General features: G+C 43.4%; 1 protein-coding gene across 7 annotated transcripts in view; it reads left to right on the top strand.

Moving 5' to 3' along the window:
- The first annotated feature begins 7,368 nt into the window (after positions 1 to 7,368).
- Positions 7,369 to 15,296, top strand: part of PIGG (phosphatidylinositol glycan anchor biosynthesis class G (EMM blood group)) — a 106,296-nt gene continuing 98,368 nt past the window's right edge. For 2 of the 7 annotated variants that reach the window (XM_075137947.1, XM_075137948.1), the window contains exons 1-4: positions 7,375 to 7,626; positions 11,172 to 11,377; positions 12,586 to 12,795; positions 14,297 to 14,485. In XM_075137947.1, the coding sequence (XP_074994048.1) occupies positions 7,467 to 7,626; positions 11,172 to 11,377; positions 12,586 to 12,795; positions 14,297 to 14,485 (765 nt within the window). In that variant the 5' untranslated portion in view covers positions 7,375 to 7,466. Of the gene's footprint in view, positions 8,196 to 11,171; positions 11,378 to 12,585; positions 12,796 to 14,296; positions 14,486 to 15,296 lie in introns of all 7 variants that reach the window. The other 5 variants (XM_075137946.1, XR_012671049.1, XM_075137943.1 and 2 more) reach the window with 5 other exon arrangements.

The following is a 15,296-nucleotide window of genomic DNA, read 5'->3' as shown; positions in this document are numbered from 1 at the left end:
TCCCCTTGTCAAGTACAAGAAACATGGCGGAGAAGCAGCAGTGCTGCAGGACTTGAGGAAACAGGTGGGGAGGACCTATGAAAGGCTGGAAGCAGTAAACTTGTGTCTTATTAGACCTTAGGAATCCATGAGACTTCATAAATGTCTCAATGGCACGGGAAGCAAGAGGTCCAGCCATCTCAAGAAATGAAGTGTAGAAAACCTAGATGGTTTTGTTCTTCTGCTTGGCAAATCATCGTCTTCTCGGCCTGGCTGTGGTGGGCAGGTGCGAACACAGGGACAAAACCCAGGGAGTCTCCTTGCCCAGGTAACATGCTCAGGAATGTCCACACTGACAAAAACCCCACCTCCTGGGTCTTGGTCCCAGACAATCTACATTGACATGTATTTTGATTTGTTCCCATGTTCCCTCTGGAAGTGAAGCAGGTAACTCAGATGCCGTGATGCAGACAGATAGTCTGTTTCAGGGACCAGCTTCCATCAGTGACACTGCACCAGGCTTGGCTCCCTGCGACCATCCAGGCAGGCTGAGTTCCCTCTACCACCCTATGCTCCTTCCCAGGCCATGCAAAAACTGACTCTCAACTTCACCCCATAGAAAACGCAGCACTCTGCCATTGCAGAAGCAACCTTGGAAAACCCCCACAGCAATGGTTCTGGAGCTCTAGTTGATTCGGGGCATGGAAGAGAGTGGGCCCAGGTACGACTCTGGCAGAATGACTCTGGCCCACGTAGGAGCAGCTAGCCCTTCCCCACAGGGGAGAAAGTGGGTACATCTGCCTGGCAGGCTGTTAATTGGTGACGAAGCTATCAAAGCAGGAAGTTCTAGCTACAGGGTATTGGAATATAAGCACTTGAAAACCTCTTTGAGAATTTACTGATGCCACAGTTTGACGATGCTGATCCATTACCTTAGGTGACTAAAGACAGCAAAGTTACTGTTTCTTCCCACCTCACAAACACTTTTGCTTTTAATAATTTGCCTCCCCGACACATTCTTCTTTCCTGCACAGTAACAAGCAGTGTTTCCTGACCTCTCGGCAGCTACCAACACATCTTATTAAAGACCCTTGGTGATGGCTTGGCTATTCGGCATCAGGTTTGACAAACAAAGTGCACACTTCAGTTAGCAAATGGGCAAACAGCCTGCACTCTTAATGTGTGCTAGCCTTTCTCATTTTCTTCTTTCTTAAGCTAAACAGTTGAATAGTGCCTGAGCATTAAGATAAGCAGGTTTATGATGCTAGCTTGGTACAGCATGACATTTGCCAGCAGTGAAAAGAAACACATAAAGACCTCTCTCCTGGAAACAAGTATTCATGGTAAGAAGTGTCAGAGAAGAAGCTGGTTTCTAAAATAAGAAGTGTTTAAATTACACGTTGGTATTTTTTAACATAAGGAATGTGGTGTTTAGCTATTAATAAATATCTAGGTTTAAAGTAAATCAAGGACAGTGTTACTGAACATCTGGCACCTGCAGGTGAATTTTGAAGTGAGTTCCTTTTAAAATGAAGACTCAGAGAAAGGAGGGATGTGGGGCAAGAAGGCTATAAAGATAAAAAAAAGCTTGGCTAGAATTTCTTGCTTAGGAAGGTTATTTCAGTAAATTAATATGTCATGGAAGAATGTAACTACATTTCCTACTTCAGCATTGCAATTGTTTATCACCATTGTTCAGGACCCAAGAAAAGAGGATTTCTGCTCCATAAGAAATTCGCAGTAGGACAAAGACCGTGTGACTAAAGAAAGCCCCATAGCACTAGGCAGATCAGGCAAATGAGGGCTGGAGGGAGCTGAAGTCGTCACTTGCATGCTGGGGGCAAACGTACTAACATCATGGAAAGGGAGTAGCTAAGCAGGAAAAGGGGCAGTCCTGTTTCTTGCAGCTGCGGGGTGCAGTTGCTGGATTCCCCGGTGACCAAGATGCAAATGTGGTTGTTGCACGTGTTCTAGTTGGGACGTTCATATCATGCTCCTTTTCTCCCACTGCCCTGTGGATTCTCTGGCACCTGCTAAGGGGTCAGCTTACACCACAGAGGGTTTTCTTGGTGGGGGCACTGATAGAGTCTGTCTGCTGCTTTCAGGTTCTCATTAAACCTGGAAGAACCTAGTATCACCGGGACCCCTGTTTACTGCCTCTCTAGAAATGAGCTAAGGCTGTCAGGAAGAGCAGGAGAGACTGTCAAACATGGAGCATGGCTGCACAAGCTTTTTCCTTAGGAATAGGAAGCACAGTAGGAAAGGAAATGGGATTAAAGGAGGAGACAGAAAGATAAGGGGGCAAAATTAGAAGGAGGAGAGATTTTGGTCAGTTTCCATGTGTAAAGCAAAACTGTTGGTTCAGTTGTGCCCTGATTTAGCTCCTTCTCTCCGTGCCTGCCCTGAAGGCTAGATGGCTGGCATTACCCTAGCTGGTGGAGTCTGCTGACGTTTGGGGGGTTTCAGACATTTATACCACCAGAATCAGTCCATCTGCTTAAGTGGTTTTGGAAGTTTTCCTTGAGGACTTATTCTTTTTCATTTGTGTTTTATCCAGCCCATTTAGACTGAATGAAAAACTAACATTGGGTCAGAGCATCCCAAGATCTGTTCTAACCAGCACCACATGTGGGGATCAGGCTCAGCTCCAGCCTATGCTTGCAGCTCTTGGAGAACCTGCCTGGATGGAAGCACAAATGCAGTTCTAAAGCCAAGGCTTTCTTAAGCAGGAATGATTGTTTACGTCTCTGTACAACCCTATGTAGACAAAGGTGGATAGAGATACTGCTACTCAGCAGTATAAGCTTTGAGTGCAGGGCTCTGGGGGAAACTAACAAGCAGCCTCTTCTTCAACTAGTTTTTGCTCTGCAGCTTGGCTTCCCCTTTGAAAGCAAGTAATTTCATACTGCAGCAAGGAGCAAGTCTGCAGTCTACAGAAACAAAACAGACTTTGACTTCCTACAGCTCACCACCTCAGGGGTTATCTTCGTCAGTGATCCCTGGCTGCCTCAATCTCAAATCCTATAAGCTCTGCAAGCATGGTCTCCAAAGTATCTAAACCTGAAGGTAGACTCTGTGGGTGTGTGTGCATGTGCGTGTGGATAAAGCTATTGAATTGTTTTTTGATATATTCTTGCTGTTTAATTTTCCTATATGTGCAGAAATTCCCATTCAGTCTCAGATTTGAGAAGCGGGGTTTACAATGACAGTGCTTCTGCATTGTCTTTTGCCTCAGCAACTACAAACCTCTGGAGATTTTGCAGTGCACCACAATGGAGGAGGGAGATTCACACTTCAGTAGACAGTCTTTGATAACCTTTTCTGATGTTTTACCATGGCTTAAAACTAGCAAATTCAAAAATGACATACATTCAAATTGCCAGGTACTGAAGAATGGAGAAATGCTAGGAGATAAAAAATTACTATGTGTCCTTCTGGATTTCTAACTACATAGTGGTGCTTTCCGATCACCTTGGAAAGTCTTTTTTTTTTTATTACAGCTTCACTTAACCGATACGGTACGCACCCCTTGCATGTAGAAACAGTGGCTTTTACTCACACCGGTCAATTTTGCCACTGTCCCCATTCCTGCTCCTCCTGTGTGTTCCCCAATACAGTATTGAATGTATTAGGGACAAGTTTAAGAAGCATCACTCTGATTATAGAAAAGGCATGCTTGTTTAAACCACCAGCATGAGATGTTCACATACCTGACCTTGTCAAGTTCGGAAGAAATATGCAGGTTTCACATAAACACAGATACACACTTTCACATGTGAAATCCTGTTAAATTATGACCAGAGAGGGAGAACACCTGAGGCAGTTCAAAGAGCAAGGTGGTAAGCTGCAGATCCCCGAAGTTATTAACTTAACAGCAAGTAAAGAGACCTGAGAGCAAGACTACAAGGGGATCAGTCAAAATAAGGCTAAGTAAGAGAAGGGGAAAGAAGAAACTGAGGAAACTGGCTGTATATTGGCTGTATTTGAAACTAGAGGAGAGGGGAAGATTGGACCTTTTTTCCCCATCAAAATGTGAAACATAAGAAGTGAAAGGATCAGCAGAAAAGGAGCTGGGGAAGCAGACATGCTGGGTAATGACTAGTATGTGCAGTGTTTCATTAAGTGCTAGCAGAGGACACAGAGACTGTGGAAAGGTGGTGTGCTCCTCCCTCATGGGACACACCAACTGCTTTTTACTTGTTGCCCTAGTAAAAAAAAGCCTTGAAGGATGCCAGAGAGCCTAACAACATCACCTGGCTGCTTTAAGTGTTGGTTGCAAAGAGCTTCACGAAAATGTGTTCCTACTGGTTTAGTGGAACCACTGGCCTCGTGAAGACAAGGCTTGGTTGGCTTTCTGTCTGCCGATTTCTCAGCAGGTTTGGGGCAATGCCTCTAGTGAGGGCTGGGCACAGCGCCTTAAATTCCTTCTTCTTCCTCAAAACACAGAGAGGTAAGTTTGCTTGAGCGGCTCTTTACAACAGCAGCAGTAGCAACATGCTGCTCCTGCAGAGAAGGATGCAGATTCATCTCCCATGTGGATGAGCTGCACCGTGCTCTAGAACGCTTGCTGGCTTTGACGAAATGACAGCCTTCTGAGTGGCACGAATTGCACTTTACTGCACAACCATTCCTGACACTTTGACGTGAATGTTTAACTTTCTAAAGGCTAAGTCAGTGTTAAGTTAGTCAGTGCCCCTTGGCATAAATTGGTGCACACAACACTGGTCGTGTGCTTACAAACTGCAGAGCACACAAACATCTCCTCCAAATTCTCATGAAATGACCAACTCTCACAGGGTATAAATCTGTTATGCACAAAGGAAGACGTTACACCCAAAAACTTGTAACATGGGCACAGAAATGCATAGCAGCAATTGTGAGTATATTATGCTGTAAGATGCTCGTAGGCTCATAGGCAATTAGTCAGTCAGATCTGAAGTCTTGTGCAGTACTCGGATTTTTTCCTAGATATTTGATGCCTGCAGTTAAGTGCAATAATAATGAACTTGCAAGGATGTTGCTGCAAGAACTTGCCAAATGGTGATGGGGGTGAAATGGTGATGCTACTCAGTAAATGCCCAGAGATAGGTCCTTGGGAGTGTGAACCACATACCAGCTACTGTATTTATGTCTGTGGAGAAATCCTTTTGCATGAATACAGAAATTATGATCTTAGGTGGGAATTTGAAGGTATGAACCACGGAGAACGTTGCAGTGCTTGGGGAATTTCCACCTTATTCCTAAAAGGGAAAGTGCTGTAATATTTCCCCAGGAAATAAAAAGAAGACAGACATTTCTTAGTTGCTGTTTTGTGATTTATAAACACATTAGGCCACATTAGGGTGCTTTATATTTGTTAGTGGAGTTAACCTTTCATATTTTCTGAGACTCTCACTTGTTCAAGGTTTAAAGGAAAGCAGAAAATTCCCGTAAAACGTAACAAATACAGCTTTTCTGGAGATACAAATAATGTAACCTTGAGGCATATTACCTAAAGATGTTTTAGAGCTTGAAGCGCACATAAAATGGCCTGGAGTAAAAGCCAGAAGTTCCCTTTTGCCCTTTCCTGCTGATTTAAAGCCTTGCACGTTCTCTTTGAATTTCATTGCGCTGTCCATAGTCAGCTGCAGTTAATTACCGAATACTGACTTTCATAGGCCTTGAAAGCCATGCTTCTGGAAAAAAACAACCGAACTATATCTACAAAAATGCGATTTCTTTTTAATATAATGGCTTTACATCTTCTTAGGAAATGGAAATGTTAGAAGCATTCTGAGTAGAAGCAGAGGGTCGTTAAGAGGGACCAGAAAAAGCACTTACTACGTGGCCTTAACGTAGCACAGTGCTCAGGGATGCATCACACAGTCTGCCGTGTTAGCAGCGTGAGCCCACAGGGCACAGGCTCCTTCATTTCTTCTCTGTATTTGGAGGCCCTAGGAAAGACTTGAAGGGATATGAAGTTATACTAACCTTTTATCCCAAATGCACTCATACATGCCTTTCACATCAAGGCAGCTTTGTCTAGTGACAGCTGTTGCAAAGCCCAGTATGAACAGCTGGCCAGTAAAAACTGGCAGTAAACGCACAAATTGACCAACCTAAGTGGGAAAACACTCTTAAAAGCATGGTACAATGCATTTAGCCTGTCTTTATGCAGAACAGATTTTACTTTGTGTCGAGGCAAATGGCCCAGCAGAAAAACTATTCTGGAGCCCAGTGATATGGTGCTTGTACAGTCACATCAATGTATACATAGGTATGGGATGATGGCTGTAAGGAGATGAAGTGCTGCACTGGCATCAAGCTGCTGCAGCGCAGCCTTGTCTGGCAACAGACCACAATAAGCTAAGCCCAGGACGGTGACTGGCACAGGCAGTCTGTGGCCATTACAGCACTGTACTTGTCAGATTAGGGAAAACGTGCCATTCACAGGTAAAGCTAATGAATTGCTACGTATGCTGCAAAAAACCATGCCACATCTTTCTAGCAAGAGGTGGGATGTATGTGAAGCAGTTTTGTTTGGAGGAATGAAATGTTGAGCTTTGAGGCTATCTTCCTGTATCAATGAGCACAGCAAGACCATTATCAACTCTGCTTCACTTTGCAGAATGTCTTTTATATCCTTTTTCAGAAAAATAGCGCCTTTTAAAACCTCATTTCTCCTCTTTCATCTGCCATGACCCACCTGCTACAGTCTGTTTCCTTCCCATGGAAAGGAAAGGTTAAAAGGTTACTACTATTCAGTATTATTAAAAAGCAGTGGAGAAAAAAAAAAGATTCAGCTTGCCGAACACCTGCAACAGGTGCTCCTCACCTGCCATGCACCCTTTGTTGCAACCTTACATGAAATCTCGCGGTCATCACAGCTCAGGCTTCAAACCGGTATTTTAAAAGAAGCACCTCGCAGCACTGCTTGTTTCTGGAGCACAGGCTGCGCGAGCAAGTGGCCGCAGCACAGGTTACTCTTAGGAAGCTGAGGCCCCGACACCTCGCCACTTTCCTAGTCCTTCGGCATCGCAGCTCCGAGGCGGGACGGCCTCACCCCGCTGTCGCAGAAGGGCCGCAGAAGGGCCGCTGGGCAGGGCAGCTAACCAGGGCCTCGCCGGCCCGACGCAGCCTGCTGGTGCCATCCCTCAACGCTGCGGCCTTTCGCCAGCCGCTCCAGCGAGCCCCCACCGCCGGGGGACGCGGGACTCGGCCTCCAGCCAGGCCGGACCCTGCCGCAGAGCGGGGGCTGCTGGGAAGCGTAGCCCCGCCCCCTCATGCTGCCTTCCCGTTAGTGCCAGTACAGGGGCCTACTTCCGGTTGGGGGGGGGGTCATACCGCTCGCGGAGCGGTTGGCTGGCCGCTAGCCAATAGTAGGGCTCGGCGGACAGGTACGGTGGCCGCTGGTTGGCCGGCGGTGGGGCAGGGGCGGAGCGCCGCGGGTGCCGCCCCGGAGAGCCGGCGGAGCGGGGCCCGGCGGAGGTCGGCGCCGCCGGGGGAGAATGCGGCTGCGCTCGGGTGTCTTCGCCTCCTCCTGCCTCCTGGTGGAGGCCCTGGGGGTCGCGCTCTTCCTCCGCGGCTTCTTCCCGGTGCCCGTCAGGTCCCTGCCCCGCAGAGAGGCCCGCGGGGACCCTCCCGCCGAACCGGCCCCGCCCGGCCCAGGTAACCCGAGCAGCCCGCCCCTCCCCTGGTCGCCGAGGCAACCCCCCTCCCCCGCGGGGGCCACTCCTGGTCACCAGGGCAACCACGCTCCGCCCCCCGCCCGCAGCCCCGGGCAACGGTTGCCGCGGCAACCCCCCGGCCCGGCCCGGCTCGGCCCGGCGCTGCTGGCGCCAGCTGTGTCCCGCTCTTCGGCCGGAGTCCGGCGGGGTGAGGGAAGGGCGGCGGAGCTGCGGCGGGGCTGGGTGTCGTGCCGCTCACCGTTGCGCCTGCCGCCGTAGGTTCGTGTTGGGTCTCTTGGGCTGTGAGGTGGGAGCAGCCGGGGCGAGCCCTCTGCCGCGAGGTCCTTCGGTGCCGCCGGCCCGCGCCGTCGTGTTTCCAGACCTGTTTCCGAAATAGTTTAGAGCTTAACTAATTTTGCGTGCAGTTGTCGATCACTGCCAGCAGTATCTGCTCACGGTCGCAAAAAGCCTTAAGCACCAGCTGTCCCATTTTTGGAGGGTGTGCTCTGCTGTCGTTTTATTCCCCTTCCCCTATCTCTGATGCAGCCGTCTTACCTGTACTTTTTAATGGTAAGTTGTTTGCACTAAATAATGCCATTTCAGTTATAACGCTTAACTGGTTAACTTACTGGTTGTGTTGTGCTTGAGAATCATTGTTTCTGTGATGCTGAGTGTGGTGAATGAGTCTCTTAATGCCACTTTAGACTTTAACACTTCAGTAGTGAGGAAAGCAACTGTAGTAATATGGGTTTCCTTAACAGTCCGGTCAGATTGCAAAATGCACACTATTACTGTCCATTACTGTTCCTCTGGAATCATGATCTCTACAGGTCCTGCTGTATTCCTTAGCTGAAATTGTAAAACCAAAGTTTTCAATCATCTTTTTAATGAAGAGTCGGTAGAGGATGTGCTGATACATAGCTGTCTTTTATGTCCAGTCACAAGCTGTATTAAAATCATGTGAAGAAAAGGAGTGTACTTGAAGGAGTGTTCTTCACCAGTGTTTGGAGCTTGTGGGGTGAAACTTCACGTTCAGTGCACAGCTGAATTGAGTAGTATTTTGCTCATACAAAACTCTTGCTTGGGACATCTACTTATGGTTAACTTGGTGGAACAGGACTGTAACTGCCAAAATGGGTCTTTAGCTGCTTGTAATTGTTAATTCTTCTAAATTATATGACATTATGCGTGTTGGGACAGGCTTATTTAAATTGAGAGAAGCAGTGGAGGGAAGAGAAGATTGTGTAATTTAGAGCGTGGTGTGCTGATATCAGTTAAGCAGGCACACTGAAAGAATCTAATCTGGTAACGGACCTGAGTGGATGCTGCCAAATGGCAGGTTGCTTTTTAGCTGGAGATTACCAAGACTGTCAGAGATGTTTGATAGGCTGCTGTGAGTGAAATGTTGCATTCACATGTGATTATTAGCAGGAGACTAACATGGAGGGAGACTGTTTGGGTGGGAGGGGTGTCAGACAACTGGGTTTTGGGTTGAAGTTTTGGGTTTGAGTTTGAGTTGAAGAGTATAAATGTGTACCACAGGGCTCTACAAACAGTTTAAATTTAGGCATGTCACTAGTAATCCTAGGTATAGGTAAGCAAAAATGGAATGACAGTGGAAGAATACTTCCTTTCTGTAGTTCTTGTGTTACAATTTGCTTGCAGAGTGATCTCTTGGTCTGGATGATAAGCTCTAAAGGCAGGGGATTGCTTACTAAACCATGATACAGAAGGCTTTCAGTCTACTTTAGATCTGTTCAGAAAAGAATATTTCTTCAGTGCTTCTGTATTTCCTGAATGTTTCATTTTGTGAGCCCTGACTGCCATTGAATCCATGCTGTCTTGCCTGTGGGATGACTGATAAAATTGTGTAGTTGCTTGTATAATAGTGAATCCTTGCAGCACATCATTGTGGTAAGTTTTTGGTAGAACCTATGGTTTTGTTCAGAAGTTCAGCTTCATTTAAAGTAACTGTTTTCTAAATAACCATAGTAGGGATAAATAAGCATGCCGCATGCCAAGAATTGTACAATGTGTTGCTTTAGCTATCATATAATAAATATTTTCAGATAGCTTGTAATTGATTCCTAATTCCTTGACACTTCTCAATACTTTGGCTTACTGATGGATAACCCTGTAGGAGGGAGTTGTGAACATTTTTGGTGTCCGGCAAGTTTTGTTTCCCTAAGCAAATGAATGAGAATAAATTATGAGAAAGATTTAACTAACAGTATAGTACATCCAGTTGTGCCTTCTTATTTTTCATTGAGAGCCAAAGCATGTGTGCTAAATTGATAATTCAAGTCCTGGAAAAGCAACATTATCATTTTGATCAGGGTTGCTGGCAGTTAGCATTTTGTTGTTGTTGAGATTTCCTCCTTACCCCTGCTATGTCCCCCTTCCCCATTTACTTATCTAAAAAAATCACTAGCAGTAAATGAGTCTGTGAATGTCAATTTATTGATGGTTATCTGTGTACCCAAAAATACAGTTTCTGAGGTTGTTTTTTGAGACTCTGTTGTTAGAGACAATGTTATCTTTTCAAATTGTCAACCACTTATGCATTTTACGCTAAAGGAGTGTAAAAAGTCTAACTATATATAATGTACACACACACCACAATGTTGTCTGGGTAGAGATCTGTGGGTGGGATCCATTCTGCTTCCATTTTATCCTTCTGTGTTTTTTCCTGGGAGAGATATGGGACCTGTAGAGGTTGGGCAAAAAACTGCTGCTGTAAAAGCTAAATGCTACTGTGTGGGCCGAGCTCAATGCAAGTGAAGAGTTGCTGTGGCCAGCATTAAGTCCATACAAGAGAAAGAGGTGGGCTTGAAGGCGTGATACTGCCCAGTACCTGATGCACAGCAGCGTTTTGCTGTGCTCGCCCACGTAACATGTTCAGGGGATTCTGGAATTGGATTTTGGCCCTGCAGCTGCCATCACCAAACTATCCTGGTGTAGTCTTCTACCTTGAAGGGCACAAGTGTGCACAAATCTTTTCCCTTCAAATTTCAGTGAAACTGTCTATTTCTTTGTAATTTTCCTGTTTTCTTATGGTGGGATTTGATTGAGAGGCATTGCTTGAGATATGTTCTGATGTGCAAAATCGGGTATTAGCACAGGTGAATGCTGCATCTTTTTTCTAACAAAAGTTGTCTGTCGGATATATGTAGTTCAGCTTTACGAAATTAAGTAGAGAGAAGGTAGCAGCTATCCCTTCTTTGAACATTGTCCATTTCATAAGTTTTCCTTAGTTTTCCCAATTTCACCTCGTGCATTCCGTTCACATTTTGTTTTTCTTCCTAGATGCTGTATTGGATTTTTTGTTGTTGTTGTTGTGTCATTCCTGTGCTGGATGGCCTGAAAACTCAGCTTCCTCTGATAACTTCTCATGTTTGTTATGTTTTGCAACTTCTCGCTTCTGAATGTAAAGATAATAAAGAAGTTGGAAGCACTCATTTCTGTGGTGAAGTGGTCCTTTAACTTCTGTCTAGCCATTGTTAAAATTTGTTGATGACTTTTATATACCCTTTTTTTGTTGTTTAGGAATGGTTTCTAACTGGACCAAAATTCCACCACCACTTTTCAAAAAAGTTGTCATTGTGCTGATAGATGCTTTGAGAGATGATTTTGTGTTTGGATCCAAAGGTAAACAGTTCATGCCGTATACTACACAAGTTGTTGAAAAAGGGACATCCTACAGTTTCATTGCTGAAGCGAAGCCACCCACTGTGACTATGCCTCGAATTAAGGTAAGTGTTTTTTTTCCACTTAGGGTTGTTTCATTTGAGAAAGTTTTGAAGGCCGAGTTGTTTCATAAGCTCGGAGTTGACATAAAGGGCAGGTTTGCTGTGTTATTGCGATTTGTGGCTGAAACTTGCTTTGCTGTAGTAGCGCATGTTGTAGAGTCCTGATTTGCCATGGCCCAGAGGTGCTTCCTGTTGGAAAGGTCACGTCAGGGATCAGAGGAGAGTAGAGAGGCTCAATAAGAGGAAGAGGTGGCAGTGGTGGCACTTCAGTCACTTTGCCTTTTTTTGTTCCTTTATTTGGTAGCTCTGCGGTGGAAAGGTCTGTGAGAATCCGTTAAGGGCAGTTAAGGCCCTACTGTAGGCTTAAATGATTAAGGTAATCTTTTCTTTTGTAATCACCGGAAGGCAATAGCCTCACAGTCGTCAAATTTTCCGGTTGTCTTCTATGCAAGAACATTTTTGTTGGTATTTCTCTGTGTTCTTGTAACTTCTGATAGGAAATACAGTTTAGTGTAAATTTATTTTTTCATAGGGATGTTTTTGCAGAGCTTAAAAAGAATATTGTGCCAAGTTCCAGGTAACTAAGAGATGAATTGTGGCTGTGTCGTCGAAATACTTGATCATCCAGGCTTCTCAGTGATGCATCTGAGTGACATTTCTTGCATTGAAGAAGCTGAGAGAGTGAGCTTTGGTAGGTCAGCTGGAAGGCCAGTGAGAGAGTGAGGGGGAGATAGTCTGGTAACTCTTGATAGGTGGACTTCATTGCGTTTTCCAGAAGATTCTTAATTACTTAATTAATTACTTAATTCTTAATTCTTAGGTTTGAGTGTACTACCATTGTTATTGTTGCGTTAAGTCAGTTTACTTAGGCCTTCTAAACCGTATTTTTGGTGGTTTAATTACCAGTAAATGAAGCAAATTTCAACTGGCATACAAAGTTGTTTTGTTGTCCACTAGTTAGAAAAATACTATTTTTACCTCTCTGTAAAGCAGTTGTTATCTCTGACATTAGCTAGCACTGGATTGAGGCAGGTGATGTGATGTGGCATGGCAGCTCATGTGTTCTTTTACTTTATTATGTTTCTTTATTGAAAGTATAATTTCTCTGCCCTCTGCTTCATTGCTTCCTCTTACACTAATACTGTCTTCTGAGTGCTGAAAACTTTTTGGTTTCTGTTAATATGTCTCTTTTCTTTTCTTGTTTTATGTAGGCTTTGATGACTGGTAGCATACCTGGTTTCATTGATGTTATTGTGAACCTCAATTCTCCAGCTCTGTTGGATGACAATCTGATATGGCAGGCAAAAACAGCTGGGAAAAGAATAATCTTTTATGGTGATGACACTTGGGTTAAATTGTTTCCAAAGCATTTCGTGGAATATGATGGTACAACATCCTTTTTTGTGTCAGACTTTACAGAGGTGAGAGGCTTTCTATAATCCCAAGTTAAATAATGTGAGTACAAACACATAATGGCAACTTCTAAGAATGAATGAGTAAAACTATCCTTCTTCTGAAATACGAACCTGGCAATTAAATAGAAATTGGATTCATATGTGTTTTCAGTATTGGCAATGTGGAGCTAAGCATTTCAGTCCCTCATGTATATGCTGAGGGAAGTGTTTGGATGATACAGTAACAAACAGTGTGTTACTGTATAACTTTCCTAAACAGATATTCTCACAAGACTTGTTATGGTAGGAAGTTAGACCACTTGCTTTGTTTAAAAGTTCCACTATCCATGTTTCCAGTTTGATGTCACATTTGTATTAGTATGTGCCATCTTTAAAAGGCCCATTAATACATAATCTTGGTCTCTTAGATGCATACTTTCTATAATATTGTATCGCTTTTGTAGTTGCAATATGAGTAGTGTTTCAGTATGTTATCAAAGAGGGAGCACAGAAAGTAAATGAAATAAATTGTGAAAATTCTTATTCTGGACATGCTAAAAGAGTAAATGGTTCAGCAATTTTAGTTCATATTTTGGACCTTTATGATTTGTAAAACCTCGGGCCATTGACCTGCTGCTACTGAGGTAAATTTTATTATCATGTTTAAGGAACTTAGATAGGTCTAACATGTGAATTGGAAGACGCTTTTAATTGGTTGGTTTAATAAGACTTGCAAAAGCTTCAACATGGAGTGGAAAAATGCAAACATGCTGCTGGGTCTGCGATTATACGGCTCTCAAGCTCTTTATGCAGTCTTTATGCTTTCTGAATATAGTCCATTAAACAGAAAGCTTTTTATAGTTTTTTAGATAGTTATATCCAGAGTCAACAAAGCAGTGTTGCATGTGAAATTTTGTAAGGATTTTTAATATCCAAGGAGAAATACATGCAACTGAAAATAGGTTGTCAACCTAAGCAGGAGAACATGTGAGTTAGGCCTCAAATAGCACTTTTCAAATAATTTTTCTTTCTTGCTATGTCGTCAGTTCTTTTTCTCACAGCAAGTACAATCTTTTTGAGTTTGCACAGTAGCAAAAATTGAAAGAGCAGGAATGAGTTTTTTCCCCTATGCTTCCAAGCACCAAAGAGAGGCTTTTCCCTGTACCTACTTCATGATAAATCAGGAGTGTGAAGGATGAAAGTGACTGAAAATTTCTTGAAACAGAAGTATCTGTGGAAGCACGGCAACCCATTTTCTCTGTTTGTATGTAATCTGGTCCTCCTAACCAGAAAAGAGTGAAATGGAGTGAAGAATCTGTTTTGTAAGACAAAATTTGACTTTCTGGCATTGAACTAATCAATCTGTTTTTTTTTTTTCTTTCTTTTTTTTCCTTGTTAACATTGTGAGTGACTGTAATTCTCATCAGCTTCCACAGAATCTTCGTGGGTAGCATGGTCTAATTTTTCTATGCCCTTTATGAGAAGGAAATTATTTTTACCTTGTAATTGTTTTCCTTTTATTTCTGAGGTTGATGGTAACGTTACCAGGCATTTGGATAGAGTGTTAAAGAGAGAAGACTGGGATCTCCTAATACTGCATTACCTGGGGTTGGACCATATTGGACATATGACTGGACCAAACAGCCCATTAGTGGGACCAAAACTTCGTGAAATGGATAACATCCTGAAGAAGATTCATATTTCTCTTCTTTCAAAGGTAATATTGGTCCTTCTTGGATGAATGTCTGTTAGTTGTAAACTAACTTTAAAATGCTTGCTTGTTTGTGGATGGTAGCTTGTTTATTCCTAGACCAAAGTGGGTATTCTGTTCTTTTCCTTCCCTGCCCATTCCCCAGTTAACAGTATAGCGTAGCATTTTTGAGGATTTACTGGCTGACCTTAGGAACATCTGTTAATAGTCTCTTCTGAATAGCTGTGGGAAATAACTCCCCCTTGGTGTGCAGGAAGAGGAGAGGAATGCATGCCAAAATTCTCTTATCACTCATGGATTAAAATGATGGTTGGTGTGCTTTCTAGTAATGAAATTCAGCAGAAGGAATAATGGGCATGTGTAGCTAATGACTCTGATTTCTACAGTTGTGGAGGCATACCTAATTCTTAGATATTGAAAAGGTTCAAATGGAAATGGTGGTTGTAAAATGCTTTTTTCTTATGCTAAATGTAGCACATAAATTACCAAATCTGAATCTGTTTTTACATTTGGAAATATAGGATGTCACTTATCTAAATAGTCTGGATGCTGAAATACCAAGTCCTAATTCCAAGTGGCCTGGAGCTTTTTTCGTGTTTGTTTTTGGCAACAGCAATTCAGAATAGCTGCTCATAAAATTTCAATAGTATTTTTAGACAAGTGGATACTATTGTATAAAAAGAGAGGTTAAATTCTGCTTGTGGAAGTTATAATCTCATGAACTTTGCAGTGGTTTTGCCGCAGTTTGTTAGTATGTTTTGGTTTTGCCAGCTATATGTAAGCCTTTATCTCCGTTTTAGAATACAGAAATAATAAA

The sequence above is a fragment of the Calonectris borealis genome, chromosome Z (genome assembly GCF_964195595.1).
Source record: "Calonectris borealis chromosome Z, bCalBor7.hap1.2, whole genome shotgun sequence".
In the NCBI taxonomy this organism is placed as follows: Eukaryota; Metazoa; Chordata; class Aves; order Procellariiformes; family Procellariidae; genus Calonectris; species Calonectris borealis.
Note: the sequence above shows the minus strand (reverse complement) of the source record. Positions and strands in the feature narration are given on the sequence as shown.